Raw genomic sequence first — 18,581 nt, 5'->3', positions numbered from 1 at the left:
CTACCCCGCGACCTGTCTCTTGACCTCTGGTGGGACTGGGACCTCTCGCGGCGCGGGGCCGACTGCCGGAGTTCGAGTTGCTTGAGGGACCGCTCCCGCCTAGCTTTCGAAGTCAGGGCCCGGCAGTCGGGGTAGGTCTTGTCGTAGTGGTCGAAGCCCAGACAGTGGAGACACCGACGGTGAGGGTCGGTGACCGACATCAGTCGGTCGCAATCCTCACAAGGCTTGAAACCTGGCATCCCTATCGGCACCGTCCAGAGTCGCAAGACTCAAGAAAAATTATCAAAAGGGATCAAAAAGTCTAGTCAAAAAGTGACTAAAGTACTGCTTTTTCAAGATCTGCGCTTCCTGCCGCGGAAAAAAGAAGTAAGGACGTCAGCACGCGGAGGCAGCGTCTAAGTACTCCGACGACGTCATCACGGCACCCACGACGCCGACGGACGCAGACGACGCCTACTGACGCGCAAGGGTACTGCTACGCAAAAATTTCCGGATCCAGTCTGACGCCTGGGGATATTCTAAGGTAAGGAATCGATCACTAACGTGTCTCTTTCAGATATGTATTTTCTGACAAAAAGTAATTGTGTACTGAGGATTATAAAAAGTTATCAAAAACCTGATTCCCTAGACAACTCTGAAAGGTACACTATTATCATAATTTTCACCATAAAAAACATTGAAAGTCACAGATATAAAAAATGGCATCAACTCTATCACATACTTCACCGTCGACATAATCAATGACAACCAAGGCAGTGAAATTGTTTACCAACAAAAAACGTAGTATCTCTAAACAACACTTCATTTAAGCAGGTCCTAAGCTAAGTGTAAAACAAAGAACTACTTAACATTATTGCGGAACATTGAATGGATTAAGAACGAAAAAATCTGCCCTTCAACCTGAGCTGGACTAGGAGGTAAGTGATGCAGATGTAAAACTATATTTTGGCAAATGTAAATTGGGGCTGGGTCCACAAAGGAGCAAAACGCATTGCCTGGCCAAAGTCAAGCACTGGGCCCAAATACCAGGGCTGCGCTCTACATATAATGCACAGGGTCAAAGGCTAAGCACAGTCAGATATTTGTCTGAATAAATTGCCGATGTCACTGCACCAAAGGTTTGTTGCTCACAGTGTAAGGCTGTGCGTGGTGGGCTATGATTACAGAGGTGCTTGTATAGCTCTTGCTGCATTAGCAGAAAGCTAGTGGGTTACATCCACATGTGTACGGGGTGCAGCAGAGGGCCTTGCCCCTAGTTGAGGGGATATGTGAAGAAACCAGTGATGTCACGGATGATGTGACCTGTGATTTTATATGGGACAAGTGTGATGCCATCAACAGTGCATCGAAGAGGAGTGAAAAGTGTGTTGCTGGCCATACATGATTTATATTGATCTATTCAAATGAAGTTTCGGAACAATTGTTTATTCTCTATTTAACCATAACTCTCCTTTAGAGTTCAGCTCTTATTCTAATAAACATTCATGTTGTCTTTATTCGAAGAGGTCAGACTACAAGTTGTAGGGCCCATGTGTGCATCCCTGCCATTACAATGAAAATCTCAGTGGTTTCCCATTTCCTTAAAATCTAGGTGCTGTTTGTTCATCCACTGATAAATGAGTAATGCATACAAATACAGTGAAAGGAAAATGCTACTTATCCAGCATGCATCTGTTCTTGGTATGTAGAGCTGTAGATTCACATGCTTTGCCTAGTCTGCCATCTAGTGTTGGGTCCGGCTGTTTGTTCTTTGTTTTTCTTCGAAGACGCATGGGCATCAACTCCATTGTTAGATTGTTTTCCCGCATAGGGTGAGAATGGAGATAGTAAGAGTAGATTAGAGATAGTACTGGAACAGGTACAGGTACCCGGGGAGGCAGGTGGGCGCATTTGAATGTACAGCTCTACATGCCAAGAACAGATGCATACTGGGCAAGTAGCATTTTCCATCCAAAGCAGGTGAGCTGTAGATCACATGCTTTGCATAGACTATACAGCAGTTATCTTCCAAAGCGGTGGTTAACCTGTAGCTGTTGCAGTTGTTTGAAAAAGCGTACATAGAACGGTCTGGCCTACATTAGCTTGTTGTCTCGCTAGCACAACCACACATTAGTGTTTTGTAAATGTGTGTGGTGTAGACCATGTTGCAGCTCTGCATATGTCAGATATGGGAAGGTTTCCTAAGAAAGCCATAGAAGCCCCTAGTTTGCGAGTGGAATGCGCTCTAGGAGGAATTAGTAAAGTCCTCTTACCTTTGCATAGCATGTTTGAATGCATTTGACTATCCACCTGGCAATACCGGATTTAGAAATGGGATTGCCTTTGTGTGGTGGAGCAAAAACACCGAAGAGTGGTATAGTTTTTTGAAAAGGATTTGTCCTTTCTATGTAATAGAGTAAAGCTTGTTTAACATCTATGGTGTGTAGAGCTCGTTCTGCCACTGAATCTGGTTGAGGAAAGAACACAGGCAATTCAACAGATCGGTTGATGTGGAAGGCAGATACTACTTTGGGTAGAAATTTAGGGTTAGTGCGAAGAACTATTGGGCTCTGGTGTATTTATAAAAATGGTTCTTCCATGGATAGTGCCTGAAGCTCACCCACACTCCTCAGTAAAATAATAGCAATGAGGAAAGCAACTTTCCAAGAGAGAAATTGCAGTTCGCATTTATGCAATATAATGGTTCAAAAGGTAGACCCATTAGTCTGGTGAGGGCAATAATAAGATTCCACGCTGTGGCAGGTAGAAGTCTTGGTGGAATGACTCCAAGTCCTCCATAAAAGCCTTGATAACATGCACTCTGAAAAGAGATCAATGCTGTCTATTCGGAAGGTATGCCGCTATTGCAGCGAGATGTAAGCTAGATTTGAGCACTGCAAATGCAGTAAATGACAAATGATACTTTGAACTGAAACATCCAGTGGGTTAATGTGGTTATTACAATAAATAACAAACCACTTCCATTTAGCTGCATTTCAAGTTCTGGCTTCTTTAATAATATTCATACTGTCTGGTGGAAGATTCAGATGACCAAACTCTACGATTTCAGGTGCCAGTTCGCTGAATGGCTCTGCGTGAGGAGACTGGGTGTGGGATGTTGCTTTTGATAAGGAGCTACTGAGAGTTCCAACAGGGTAGTAAACCAGGATTGACGGGCCCATGTGAGAGCTACCAGGATTAGTGTGAGGGGTGTTTGTCTGAGCTTTCAAACCAGTAGTGGAATGAGTGGGAGAGGCGGAAAATCGTAGGCAAATATCCCTGGCCAGTTAATCCACAGAGCATTGCGTTTGGATAATGGGTGTGAATACCAGGAGGCGAAGTTTGGGCATTGTGTGTTTTGGTGTGTGGCGAACAACTCTATGTCTGGGAAACCACACATCTGGAAGAACAGGAAGAGAACTTGAGTGTGATGTTACCACTCATGGATCTGTTGAGTTTGTCTGCTGAGCAGATCTGCAACCTGGTTGTTCACTCCTGGTAGGGGTTCTGCTAGGAGATACATCTTGTGATGAATGGCACACCTCCAAATGGCTTGATGGCTTGTGCAAGGTGACAGCTGGAGAGAGTGTGCCCACCCTCCCTGTTTCTCTATGTAATACACGGCTGTCATTTTGTCTGTGCATATCAGGACAGCCTTGCCTACAAGGTAAGTCTGGAAGGTTTTGAGAGCTAGAAAGACTGTTAGAAGCTCTAGATGATTTATGTGGAGTTGCTTTTGCTTTTGACTCCACAATCTTTAAAGTGTGTGAGTTTGAAGATGAGCTCCACAAACAATGAGCGATGCATCTGCTGTTAGCACTGTCTGTGGAACTGGTTCGATGAAAGGCCGCCCTTTGGAAAGGTTCTGTGGATTCCACCACTGCAGAGAGCGATGAGTGCAGCCGTCCACTAACCCTAGATCTGCCACTTGACCCCAAGATTGATTCCACTACAGTGCTAAACATTCCTGAAGGGGGCTCATTTGAAGTCTTGCATAGGGAACTATCATGATGCAAGATGCCATCATTCCCAGCAGCTGCATGATTACCCAAGCTGGTAATGAGTGGTTGGGCTGATACTTGGTAATTAGTGGCTGAATAATGTGGATTCTGGCTGGGTTGGGACAGGCTAGAGCTTTCTATGTATCTAGAGTGGCTCCTAAGTATGTTTGCGTCTTGGAGGGTTGGAGATGGGATTTTAACAGATTTACTGTGAATCCCAGGTCGTACAGTAAGTGTACTAATTTCCTTCTCTTAGGAGATTTCAATCTCCACTTTCTGGACCCCACCGACACCCCCGCTGCCGAATTGCTGCTGGACCTCTCTTCCGTTGACCTATGTTTAATGAATCCACAGGCCACCCATTACAAAGGCCAGCTTCTGGACCCTATCTTCACTAATATCCTTGACTTCAAAACCCGCATGCCCCTCCCTCTCCAGTGGACAGACTTCAACTACTTCAACTGCCTAAAGCCAGAGCTCTCATCAGACGTTGGCACAAACTTGTACTGGAAGAATGGGCATCCAAGCTCAGGGAATGTACCCCTTCTACTCTAGACCCCATAACCGCCGATATTGAATTTAACGCCTGGCTCACTCAATCATTGGACAGCCTCCTACCCCGATCTAGCACCCTTAAACGAGCCAAGAGAGTCAACCCTTCTCCCTGGTACACCCCTGAACTGAATGTTCTATGGAAGAAATGTAAGAGGACGGAAAGCGCATGGAGGAAGGACAAGTCAGCAGATAAGAAAGACGCGTTCCGGACATCCATAAGAACCTACAAACTTGCGCTTCGTAACACCAAGAGCTCATTTTATGAGGAAAGAATTAAAAACTCATCTTGCTCCGCTAAGGAAACCTTCACCATTCTAAAAGAACTTCTCCATGTCCCAGATCCCCCTGTGAAATCCCTGGACCCTAACTATCAAATTAGCAACTTTCTTCAATAAGAAAATTCAAAAAATCCTCGCTTCCCTGCCCTCTATCGATATCGGTTTCACAGGCGGTGACAGCCATAGTCCTCCCCCTGCCTTAGTCCGTCCCCTGACACCCCTGCACCCTACCTGGACACCTTCGGTCCGGTAACCACAGAAGAGGTAGCCGCGATGTTTGCCACAATCAAAAGTGGCTCTCCCAGTGACCCGGTCCCCATGCGCTTTCTCAAGAAAGTGGCCCCCACCGTGGTCCCTCCGCTTACTGCCCTCATTAACGCCTCTTTACTGCAGGGAGAAGTCCCTCCTAGTTGGAAAGCAGCTGTTGTTAAAGGTCTCCTAAAAAAAACCCTCATTGGACCCTCAGGACTTAGCCAACTATAGGCCAATTTCCCTCCTCCCAGGAAACAGCAAAATCACGGAGAAATTAGTTAACAAAAAGCTATCTCTATTTTTAGAATCCAACAACTTGCTTAGGAGCTCTCAGACGGGCTTTCGCCCAGGTCAGGGCACTGACACCGCCCTCCTGGCGGCATTGGAGAAGGCCAGATGCATTCTAGACACAGGAGGATCAGTGGCAGTGATCCTCCTGGACCTCAGTGCGGCCTTCGATACTGTCAACCACCAGGTTCTAATCCAGCGTCTGAGAGACATCGGAGTGAAGGGTAGGGCCCTGAAGTGGCTCGCGTCATTCCTCCATTGCCGATCCTTCCAAGTCTGGGAGAATAACAGCCACTCCCCTGCGGTCCCCCTCCGCTGTGGAGTGCCGCAGGGCTCGTCACTAAGCCCGACGTTATTCAACGTTTACATGTCCCCGCTGGAGGAGGTAGTCACCCCGTTTGGAGTGACGATTGTCAATTACGCTGATGACACCCAGTTGGTGGTGACCCTCTCCCACCCCAACCAAGAACCTTCCAACCTCCACAGCTGCCTTACTGAAATCTATGGTTGGATGAACAACTCAGCACTGACACTTAATGGGTCCAAGACCGAAATCCTGCTTCTTGGACAAAAAGGGCCCTCCCTGCCGCCCAACATCTGGCCAGCCTGTCTAGGTGAACCCCCGGTCCCCAAAGATGAGGTCAAGAGCCTGGGAATATGGCTTGAGAAAGATCTGACCTTTAGAATCCAGGTAAAAAAAACGGCAGGTATCTGCTTTGGACTTCTTAGGGCATGTAGGAAGGTGCTTCCCCTGCTCCCTCCCACTTCCCGGAAACTGCTGATCCAAGGCCTTATTTTATCTAGGCTGGATTTTCAGCAATGCCATCTACCTGGGAGCCCCTGAAGCCACTTTCAACACCTTACAGAGAATCCAGAACGCCGCTGCCCGACTTCTGACCAACACCCCGGCCAGAACATCAGCAAAGCCGGCCCTGAAGCAACTTCACTGGCTTCCAGTCAGAGAAAGGGTGGTTTTCAAGGCCCTCTGCCTGGCACATAAACTCCTTCATAACAAAGGTCCCCACATCCTTAAAAACTTCATCACCCCCTGCAAAGCTACCATGTCACTCCGGTCGAACCACGAGAACTTCATCACAGTTCACAGAGTGAAAAAAGCCCGGTCTGGAGGACGCCGCTTTTCTGTAAACACAGCGAAGCACTGGAATATTCTCCCCCAGAAACTGAGAACAGAACCAAATCTCCTCCACTTTAGAAAAGCACTGAAAACTCTTCTTTTCCCCTGATCTTTCCGTCTTCTCTGCTGCCGCTCCCTCTTGACTGTCTAGGTTCTAGCGCTGGGATGCTCACGGGTTACCACGCGCTCTACAAAAACCTTAAATTAAATTTAAATTAAATTAATTAAATTACTGTTCTATGAGTGTGTTGAGCCAGTCGACTAAGCATGGGAAGACGTGAATATGTTGTCTTCGCAGATGTGCTGCGACTACTGCCAGGCATTAGGTGAATACTCTGAGAGCAATGGTGACTCCAAATGGGTGTACTTTGAACTGATAATGTGTTCCCCCTACCACAAACCTGAGGAATTTGCAATAAGCTGGATGTATTGGAATATGAAAGTACATGTCCTTTAAGTCTAGAGTAGACAAAGTCGGCTTGCTGAAGGAGTGGGAGCACTTGTTAAGAGTGTTACCATGTGAAAATGGTCTGACTGAATATAGAGGTTTAGGTCTCTGAGGTCTAATATAGGTGTGAGAGACTTGTCCTTTTTGGGTATGAGAAAGTATAGGGAGTATACCCCGAGCCCTTGATATTGTAATGGGACAGCTGCTTTTTGCTGTAGAGATTGTACTTCTTGTTTGAGGAGCTCCAGATGTTCTGGTGACATTTTGTGTGTTCGTGGAGGAATGTTTGGGGGATTGTCGGTAAGCTCCAGGCAATAACCATATTGGATAATATTTAGGACACATCTGTCTGAAGTTATTGTATTCCATACAGTAAGGAATTGAGAGAGACGTCCCGCGACAGGTGAGGGATGATCAGGGGGAAGAGAAGGCAAGTCACTGTTTTGTTTGCTGCAAAGGATTTATGGGGTGTGTTACCTTTGCCCCTTCCCTTGCCATTATTGTCTCGAAATCCTCCTCTAAAGGAACCTCTGGAAGAGGATGACTGCTTGTTGCCCTTATAGGAAGATAAGGTACCTGTGGATATATTTTTTGACCTTCCCCCAACCCCCCTGTAAAAGGAGCAGCAAAAGGAACTCCTATCATACGGGGACTGCACAGTTCCCATGGATTTTGCGCCTTCAGTGTCCTTTTTCATTTTTTCTAAAGAGGTATCCACCACAGGACCAAAAAGATGTTCTTTATCAAAGGGTAGGTTTAAAATGGAAGACTGGGCTTCAGGTTTAAACCCTGAAATTCTTAGCCAGCCGTGACGTCTTAGAACATCAGTACTGTTGACAGCGCGAGCTGCTGTGTCAGCTGCGTCTAAAGCACACCTAATGGGAGTATTGGAAATTTGTTTTCCTTTGTTCCAATTCGTCATAGTGAGCCCTGTCTTATCTTGCTAAGATAGTGTGCGTGTTGGCAATACGCCAGTGATTAGCTGCCTGCTGTGCTTCTCTTTTGCCAGTGGCTTGGACTCCTTGTCAGGAGGAGGGGTATATCCTGTTGTTGGAGAGTTTACTCTTTTGCAAGCGTTAGAAACGACTAGGGAGTCTTGCGGAACTTGGCCTTTAATGTAGACATGGTCTGTAGGTGCAGGTTTGTATTTTTTATCTACCTGTGGTGTTAGTATCCTTGCATGCACTGGGTCCTTAAAAATATCGCCTGTGTGCTTAAACATGCCCTTAAGCATGCGTAGTGTATGAGTTGCTCTTTGAGAAGAAGTTAATGTCTCGAAAAGGAAATCCTCTTCAAGAGGCTCCTTGTGAAGCTGAACCCTGTGGTATTGAGCAGCCCTGTTAATTAATCCTATGTACCCTACATTGTCGTCAGGTGGAGAAGGTTTTGTAGGGTATAGATCTGGGTCAGTGTCAGTGTTAGGGTCTGTTTTGTAATCATCCCATGCATCAGGGCTATTGTCATGTGGTGCGTCCTCATCCCCGTCCTAGTCACCCTTGTGATACGGTAACTGTGGTTGTGGTGTATTTATAGGAGTAATGAGTAAATTAGGGTCAAGTGGTGAGGGGGGGTCAAGAGGAGGAGGAGAAGGATTAGTACCAACATTTTTCTTTTGAAGGGCAATTTTACATGAATATGACCAGTTTTAGGGTTATTGACAAGTTTTTTCTGTTTTGGGTCCATGTTGGAAGGCGGGACGTCGAAACGAGGCTCCTTCAATTGGGGAGGAGCTGTTTTGTGTTTCGGTGCCAAGGTTTTCTGCTCTGAAGATTTAGGTTTCGGTATTGAAGGGATGTCAACGAAGACGTGTTTGGATTGCAGAGCCGAAAATTTTGGTTTGGTGCCTGAATGGGGCCGACACGGTCACGAGCCGGAAGGCTTTAGTTGGTGTTTTGATGCAGAGCCAGAAGGTGAGGCGTTGGAAACATGTTCTCGGTGCCGACCTTGGCCTGAAGGCAGGGAAGGACCAGAGCCATTTACATGGGCAGGAGTTGGGGCAGGGGTGTATCAATACTCATGATACGCTGACCCTGCGGAACGTCTTCTTCCATGTCGGCGTTGTCTTCGGAAAGGGAAATGTGTTCCTCCTCTTCCTCGGCTCCTTGTGCATTTAAGATTTTGTGTTCGGAATCTTCTACAAACCGATTGTTGGCACATCTTGTGACATCGAGCCCGACTATCACGGAGCGTCTTCTTCAATCGAAAAGATTGGCATGTGTCGCAGTCTTGTTTGTTGTGTTCTAGGGATAGACACAAACTGCACACTTCATACAAGTCGGTGCGCGAAAACTTCGCGCGACATCTGGGACAGAATTTAAATGGAGTCCGTTCCATCGACTGAGAGCTGACCTGACGCGGGTAAGCCCAACAGCCGGCCAAGAGTTTTCAGATCAAAGATTTTTTAAATGATACGATATGCGAAGAATGGTAACGCGATCAAGAAAAAATACAATCGAGGGTAGTGGACTGCGCACTGTGGGAAACCCAAGAACGGTGTCAAAATAGAGCGCAGTAATTCACATCTGATGGCGGAAAAAACACAATCTAACAATGGAGTTGATGCCCATGCACACTATCACCGAAAGGAGGAGTCACCTACCTCGTGACTGGAAAAGACTTCTTCGAAGAAAAACAATGTGCAAACATCCGGACCCAACACTAGATTGCAGACTATGCAAAGCATGTGATCTACAGCTCACATGCCTCGAACACACTCTTCCTAACGGATAACTTCCAAACTATTTAGGTCATGGCCTCCACTCCCCTTGCAATGGACCGCCCCCCCTAATTTATAAATCTTCCACAGGCAGGGTGAGGATCTCAGTGTCTCCGGCTGTGCTGCCAGTGCAGTGACTCATTGAAGGCACTGATCTTTGAGCAAGCAAAATGTTTGTTGAACCTGCTCACCATAATTGTTTTTATTTTCAAGAAACTAACTCCTGAAGCTGGAGTTTTTATTTTATATGGAAAAAATCAATGATCTTCTTCATACAGGAAACATTCTTGTGCTTTTTTCCCTACCCAAGACCGACATGCCTTGCATGGCAGTCCTGGATCAGGAAGACAAGTGACAGTCGGCCTGCCCTAAAGAGGGAGGGGATGACCATTACTTAAACCTGATGGCCCTGATCCTTTATATCTTTGACTAACAAGAAAGTGATGCTTAGATTAATTACAGCCACTTAATCTTTCTGCTGCATTCCAGTACAAAATTATTTTGCCCACCAACCCACTCCAGATGAGGCCCAACTTATGCAAATCAGTACTGAAACTGTTGCTTGTGGGAACAATCCACCCTGAACTGCCCGGCATGGTGCCCTACAGAAGGTTAGACAAGCAAACATAGATGCTATGTGAAAAAAAAGGAAAATGGAATATGACCTTACTGGTGGCTGAGATCAATTCTTGCACTCCACCCATCATTTCTTTTGCAATCTTCAGATATTTGGGCATAAAGGTATTTATAAGAAAAAACATTTTTGGCAGTTTAAAAATAAGATGCACTAATTAAGGGTGCTTTTAAAATGTTGTGAATTTACAAATTATTTACCTTGAAAATCTGTGAATTTACAACTTGTTTGATTTGTTTGCAAATTTGAGAATTTACAACGTGTTTAAGATAAATATACACAAGACTCAAACTATATTCAATAGGCCATTTGTGTTTTGGTGTAAATCCTTTCTGTAGTTTTTGATATATCTTCATTGCCAAAAAAGTGTTAGAAGTTTCAATGGGTTCAACGTATAGACTCTTGAAGAGATCCGAAGGGTGAGGAACAATGATGAGCATGTCAAGTGTATATACCGAGTGATACACAACACCATTGAAGGAAATAGTGTAACAAATATATATTTATTTACACATACATTATTCATCATATACATATCAAGCATACATATGCTGCTTAGAAGCAGGATTTCAAAGTATAATTAGCAGGAAGACAGCTATTTATAATTTAACGATCAATGAAAGTTAACACTATTTAAAAGGTTCAGTAATACAACAATTCAATGTAATTTATACAATATCGTGAAAATGAGCAGATCTATTTTAACAATATTAAAGCTAGCCATAAATTCTTTTTTGATGCAAAAAAGAATAAATATATCTTTATATTAAATAAACTCAAATGTCTGGTAGAAAAATGTCACTCGAATTAACATTTACACATTATTTCAAAAAGTAAAAATAGCTAAAGGTATCTACTTTCCCCTACATGTGCTAGCTGAATGTGTCTCGTTTAAAAAAAAAATTGGCAAAGTAACAACCATCAAACACTGTGGCAGCATACTTTCACACAACAACCACCTGGGCCATGGCACTAGTTACTTATGTTTCAAGCTTTTAAATAGTTTTCAAAGCCAACATCTGGAGAGTCAAATAAGTTAAGCAACCAGCCTTCGTAGTCTTCTGAAGACCCTTTTTGCAAGAATAACAAATGTAGATTCAGATTGGTTTCACCTGAAATATTACAAAAATGTGCCAACTATAGAGTTTTTAGGAAAATACTCTAGCAAATAAACTGTACAAAGGTAAAATACACTTAAAACTTTGTTTTAACATTATTCTATAAAGTGCAGAGAAATCCTTCTGTGAAAAAATACTACCCTACCCTATCACAACAGTATGACAATCCGCAGCAGCGTTTGCATAGCAGTGCTCCTATAAAATGTAATACTTATTTTTTTCAGGAAGAGGACAGAAGAGTATTTTCAGATTCTGATCTTTTCTTTGATGTTGATTTACTTTCTTCCAAGATGGTTGTTGAAGCCAAATCCCCATTGAGTGTATTTCTGGAACAGTGGGCAGGTCCTATTATAAATAAATTGTATGTAAGTAGAATGTTCATAATATAATCTGTCACACTGACTTGATCTATTCTACTTAAGCAATGGAAACATTCCATTTCCAATGCCATCTTTTTCTGGCAATCTCCTCATATCCTCGTCCTTGTAAAAAAAATCATCTTTACTTCATCCAACACTGTAGGATAATACCTTGCTCGAAACGGCTGCTACTTCGTGGTTATTTTTGTACTTTCTCAAGGAGAGATTATGATGATTTCCCTTTTGTTATGACATTTTCTTGTAATAGCTATAAAATGTTCAGGACTATGTTCAGGACTATCCTGCACCACAGGTAACTTATTAATAAATGGGTTTAAAATGTAATATACAAATACTATGATGCATTTTTTCTGCAGGTATTGACAAGTAAGGCCTGCCAAAATGCAGAATACCTCGATGTCACTGAGATTATATAAACTGAGCCTTCAGCAGATCCCTTAAGTACTATTTGTTAACTGGAATTGAAGATCATAACAAATTCTTCCAGAAAATGCTAATTTCCATTAAGAAACTCCAAAGGAGAGTCACAATTAACTTTAGTAGGTGCAATCATACTAAAGAACTAAAGTCAAAGGTAAATAATTTCAGAACACCATCATTTCACAAAACTTGTATACCAATTATAAAAACATAACATATATAAATAATTGCCACATTTTAAAATGTACTTCAAACAATGAGCAACATATTACAACCATGGCAAATGCTAAAACAAACCATCATTGCAATTACTAGAAATAAATACATTATTAGACATCATTCAGTACTTATTAAAAGACATTCATCAATGGAAACTGCTAGGAAGAAAGATGGATTTTACTAAGTCACTGGATACATTTTGAATGACTGGAAGATACTGGCAAATAAAGTAAAAGATGAGAAAGGCTTATTAGACAGTGTAAAGTATTGGGATTGCCTACTCACTAATGTTATCACCTTCCAGGGTTTTAATAACATACAGCGGCCTGGGGGTACAACGGCCATGTCTTCCCATTTTCTGAGCACCCCTGGCTCTGTAGTACTACAGAAGGGCGTTCAGGTGTTTGTGCAGCCCCCTTCTGCAATATAGATAGTGCTGCTGCACATATAGCACTGGTGCTATCTTAGGGGGGCATTCCTTCATTTGCATAGGGGGGGTGGTGTCTGTGCCCACGTTGTATCAGGAAAGAGCGCACATAGGCAAAGAGACTCATAAGAGCTACACTGACTGTGCACCAAAACGAGGTGGCACCCAATCATGATGGGGAAATGGGAGCCCATGGAGCCCCCAGCAGCCCCTTGCAGGTGAGTGCACTCTCTCACTTACTGTACTCGCCTGAAGGGGATCGCTGTCCTCCCTTTGAAGCGCACTCTGTCTGCAGCGTGAAAGAAGAAGCGCCAGATTCAAATAGCCACTCTCCCTATCATTAATGTGCTGCTCCCAAGTCAACGGCCAGTTTGCATCTGCCCTGTGGGAAGCGCACTATAAGTAATGAGTACACTGTTTCTGTTTGTGTCAGGGAAACCTCTTTAAAGGTGCGCTGTCAAGCAAAGAGGGACAGTGCCACCTAAGTGTGGTACGGCCCCAGATGTTAAACATCCAATCTAATATTGGAGTTCAGGAAGTGTGGTATAGTCTATCAATTTTAACTTGCGTTATGTGCTGTCCAAGACAAAGAAGGAAGCAAATGCTTATTCTACCCATCTCCATTAAATTAAAAAAGACTCTTACCAGAGTTGCCAGCAGAGACTCCAGATTTCCCAGGGTCCAGTCTGCTTGACAATTATACCCAATGTGAACAAAAAAGTTAACAGGCAGGAAAAGTGCATATGATCCTTGTGAATATTATAATTTATTGCAGTAAGGGATACTCTATACTTCCCAAAATCATGCAATGCCCCAGTAATAATATAAAGCAAAATGTAAGGCACGCCATCTTCTAGTCCAGCACTAAATTCACCTGATGCTCAATGCATTTCATTGGAGGAGTATGAAGTTGTGATATCTGACTATTCATTCAAAACATAGCCAGTGAGTTTATAAAAAATGAATATCTGTGGATATGACTGAACAGAAGGGCTGCAACATGTTGAAAGCATATTTGTCATGCAAGACATGTCTCAAACTGACAGCATAAATTTGGGACCCCCTCTATTAGATCATTTGAGGCCAGGGAAAAGAGGGGCAGCATAAACAACAATACAAAACATTCCCCCGTGGCCTTGCCATAATTTCGCAAATTATATAACTGAAATACTTTTAGGAATTTTTCTTCCAAATCAACACATACATTTAGATCAAAAAATGTTAGTATTTTTATTCATTATTTTTTTAGCACATATATCAAAATTACTTTTCTTATACATTTTCAATCTTCAATATATTATTTTTTTTTTTAAATGTTCCTCCTTTGCATTGATTTTTTTAAAAACATTTTTTATATACTCATTGTACGCATAATTTAGAAATCAAATATGAAATTGATTTTCTCTTAAGAACAAACAGAAATACCCTGAAAACCACACACTAATCACCAAACATACACTACTCATTCATACATCTACACACACTTCACTTGATAGTCAGGACAAGTTCTTTCTCTGAAGGTGAAATAACACAGATAGTATAGATGACTCTTCATGCCAGGTCGACGCACGTTTCAGTGGACTTGTACCATCTTCTTCAGGACCAACAGATAAAAGTTTGTCTTTTTGTAGTGTGGCTACAGGGTATCCTCTAGGGACATTCAGGGCATGTGTAATTAGAAGTTATTTGGATGAGCTGAGGTAGTCCTTCAGTGATGTTCCAACATGTAAATTTAGGATGGAATATTGGTAGCTTTCTATCTTGTGGTAATATTCAGCGAAGTCAATCTCAATTGTGATATACTTTCAATTTTTCAGAGATATCTTCATTTGCTTGTATCTCCGGATTATTATTATTGGTTCCTCATAACAGTATTCCCAGATGGACCGTATTTTTGCTTTTTCGAGTCCTTCTAACGGATCGCCATGCCCGACACAACATCTTGGCATTTTCACGGCATGTCGGGCATGGCGATCCATTAGAAGAACTCAAAAAAGCAAAAATACGGTCCATCTGTGAAAACTGTTATGAGGAACCAATAATAATAATCCGGAGATACAAGCAAATGAAGATATCTCTGAAAAATTGAAAGTATATCACGATTGAGATTGACTTCGCTGAATATTACCACAAGATAGAAAGCTACCAATATTCCATCCTAAATTTACATGTTGGAACATCACTGAAGGACTGCCTCAGCTCAGCCAAATAACATCTAATTACACATGCCCTGAATGTTCCTAGAGGATACCCTGTAGCCACACTACAAAAAGACAAACATTTATCTGTTGGTCCTGAAGAAGATGGTACAAGTCCACCGAAACTTGCGTCGACCTGGCATGAAGAGTCATCTATACTATCTGTGTTATTTCACCTTCAGAGAAAGAACTTGTCCTGACTATCAAGTGAAGTGTGTGTAGATGTATTAATGAGTAGTGTATGTTTGGTGATTAGTGTGTAGTTTTCAGGGTATTTCTGTTTGTTCTTAAGAGAAAATCAATTTCATATTTGATTTCTAAATTATGCGCACAATGAGTATATAAAAAATGTTTTTAAAAAAATCAATGCAAAGGAGGAAAAAAAATAATAATAGTATATTGAAGATTGAAAATGTATAAGAAAAGTAATTTTGATATAGAAGTGCTAAAAAATGAATAAAAATACTAAATATATTTTGATCTAAATGTATCTGTGTTGATTTGGAAGAAAAATTCCTAAAAGCATTTGAGTAATATCATTTGAGAAATTATGGTGAGGCCACGAGGGAATGTTTTGTATTGATGACTAAAACGGACACCTTCAATCAAATAAAGATATTTTTAGTGATCCAATGTATTAAACTGCTCACGTTCAACCACATTTTGCGTATCATATTACAATCTATTTCAGGTTGGCTATTACTATTTTTAATGTATTTAATCAGCAATATCTCTTGCAGGTGTTTTAGTAAAAATTAGGCAGTGTGTAACAAACCTAGAAAAAAAATGCCCACTTCCACTGCAGATGAACTTGGAATATTAAATCCAGAATAATGGTGGAATAATAGGTCATACGTTTAATTCAGTTTCATTAACTACACCTTTAGAGACTATGGGCCTGACTCAGATCCTGGCAGAGACGGAACTCTGTCCCAACGGTGATGGAGTTCCCTCCGCTCTAAGACTATGGTCTGCACACCCGATTTAAATGCGGGCGGACCATAGTTTGATGACGGCGAAGACTACTTTGGCTCCACTATGGTTAAACTCCTTTGACAGCCTGATGGAGTAAGGACTGTCAGAGGTTTGGCAATATGTCCGCCGACCTGATTTAGAAGAGCAAATATACAGCGATTTTTCAATGTCCATCCTCAACAACAAAACCTTGGAAATTAGGGGCACTGAAAAGTGCTCTATGCCTCCCTCACTGTGGGAGAAGCTTCCATGGTGAGGGAGGCATTTTTTTTTAAAGAACTTAGTAAGTGTACTGTACAGCTCAATCATGTTGATAGTCATACAACAAAATTACAATGCAGTGACAGGAACCACTGTGACAGTGGTTGCTGCCAATGTTAGAAATGCCCCCTGGGTGGGCAACATTTTTAAATTTTGCCATCGGCACCTCCATCAGGGCCACAGAGTAATTTACTCCAACCACCAAGAATTAAATGAGGCCCTATGTTCCAAAAAGATTGGGAGAGTGACCTGCCATCCAGAAACAGGTGGAGAGCTCGCAGAAAGTCTAAAGGATACTTGATGCACTAGTGCTGCCCAGGAGATGAACAAGAACTTGCTGTAGGCTGCATAACTTCAATACAGGAAGAACAAGAGTGTAGGGACCAGTACAAATCAGTAGATGCTCCTCAGTAGTACGGAGATTCAGTTCTACATATCAGAAGAAATTTGTCGGAAATAACTCATGTTTCGGAAATTACTGGAGATTGTACTTTTTGAACAAATGCTTCCATTAGTGTTAGAAGGGAGTTATAGAGCGTAAAAAGAGAATATTAATGCATTTTTCCAATACAAGTGATCATAAATATCAGTGACATAAGTAATGTAGGATTGTGAAGTGGATAATTGAGTTTCTTTTCAATGCAATACAGTTTTTACTTATGAATGTGGAGTTATTTAGTGCAAAAGTACTATTTAGTTTTGAACCTAAGGGAGGCTGTGGGTGACCCTTCCCTCCAAACCCTGCCCCTCCCCCCATAGCAGCTGATGTGGAAAAAATAGACCCCACAAAGAGGTGCTCAATTGAATCCATGGAAGCTATAGGGGTGGGGGTTGGGTGGGAAGGCTGATGTTAACATCAGAACCGTTGTCTGGTGCTAGTTATATTTGTTTGAACCATATCTCGTTTCTGCTTTTTCTGTTCCCAGATGGGGTATTACGCAATGCATTATTGCTATTGATTGGAATGAAGGACTGACCGATTTCCACATACTTTTAATGTATGCAGCAATACGATCTGTGCTATAATATGCTCTGTATTTACATGAAAAATATCAATAAAGAAAGATTTATAAAAAAAAAAGAAGCAAAAAATAGACACCGTTACATATAACTCCTAGGACTCCTAGGGAGCACTCGCTCTGCGGGGTCCCCCAGGGTTCTTCTTTGTCCCCTCTTCTCTTCAATCTTTATCTTCGCCCCCTTCTTTTTTCTTTGAGGCAGTGGGACTTTACCGTGTTTAATTACGCGGACGACCTGCAACTCATCTTTTCTCTCAATTCCCCCTCTGCTATCCCCAACTTTCAGGCAGTCATGTCCCACATTCTCCAGTGGATGGGCCACAACCAGTTAAAGTTGAACCCCGGTAAGACGGAGCTCCTCCTTCCCGGTAGGAGCGCCACCTTCTGGGGGCCTCAATTCTGGCCGGCGGAACTGGGCCCCTCTCCCATTCCCGTGGCTTCGGTGAAGAGCCTGGGGGTCACTATTGACTCCGCTCTATCCCTAGGGCCGCAGGTGGGGACCGTGGTCTCGTCCTGTATCTACCAACTGCGCAGGATCAGGAAAGTGGCATATCTCCTTACCACTGATGCCCTCCTGCAGGTTATCATGGCCCTCGTCCTCTCCCGCCTAGATTTTTCCAACACGATCTATCACGGTCTGCCTAAAACATCATTGGCTAGACTGCAAGTGGTCCAAAATCAGGCGGCGAGACTGGCCTTAGGGATTCCGAAGTGGCAATCCGCCAGGCCCCTCCTTGTCAAACTCCACTGGCTCCCTGTCATCTCAAGGGCAGCCTTCAAGATCGGCTGCCTCATCTTCAAGTCACTAGCTGGCCCCTGTCCCGTCTTCGTGAAATCCCTCATCAGACCCTACTGCCCATCCCGCAACTTGAGATCCTCTCACCTCCATTTCTTGACTGTCCCTTCTTACAAGCTCTGCAGATCTGGAGGCCGGAGATTTGCATACCTGGCCCCCAAGCTCTGGAACTCTTTCCCCCTTTCTCTTAAAACTTCTAACTCTTTGACCCTTTTGCGTAAGTCTCTAAAAACTTGGCTTTTCCCCCAATCTGGTTAGTCTTTCTGTCCCCTCTACTTCCAACCAGCGCCAGGAAACCCATGGTGTCAGTGCGCTTTACAAGCACCCCTTACAATACAATACAATACAATATAAATCCATATGCCACATGTAGTCCTTCTGTTGGGGGCGTGGTTAACTGCTGATGGAGTAGGCAGCATCCCTCTGCGCTCCTGAGGGAAATAACCCCCATCTGGCACTATCCTGCTTAAAAGGCCGGCCCA

General features: G+C 43.0%; 1 protein-coding gene across 2 annotated transcripts in view; it reads right to left on the bottom strand.

Annotated features, from left to right (window-relative positions):
- Positions 1-10,770: 10,770 nt before the first annotated feature.
- The window catches only part of PLEKHA3 (pleckstrin homology domain containing A3), a 233,909-nt gene continuing 226,098 nt past the window's right edge, over positions 10,771-18,581 (bottom strand). For both annotated transcript variants that reach the window (XM_086956203.1, XM_086956204.1), the window contains exon 8: positions 10,771-11,749. In XM_086956203.1, the coding sequence (XP_086812329.1) occupies positions 11,625-11,749 (125 nt within the window). In that variant the 3' untranslated portion in view covers positions 10,771-11,624. The remainder of the gene's footprint in view (positions 11,750-18,581) is intronic.

Source organism: Lissotriton vulgaris, chromosome 2_1, assembly GCF_964263255.1.
Source record: "Lissotriton vulgaris chromosome 2_1, aLisVul1.2, whole genome shotgun sequence".
NCBI classification, from domain to species: domain Eukaryota; kingdom Metazoa; phylum Chordata; class Amphibia; order Caudata; family Salamandridae; genus Lissotriton; species Lissotriton vulgaris.
Note: the sequence above shows the minus strand (reverse complement) of the source record. Positions and strands in the feature narration are given on the sequence as shown.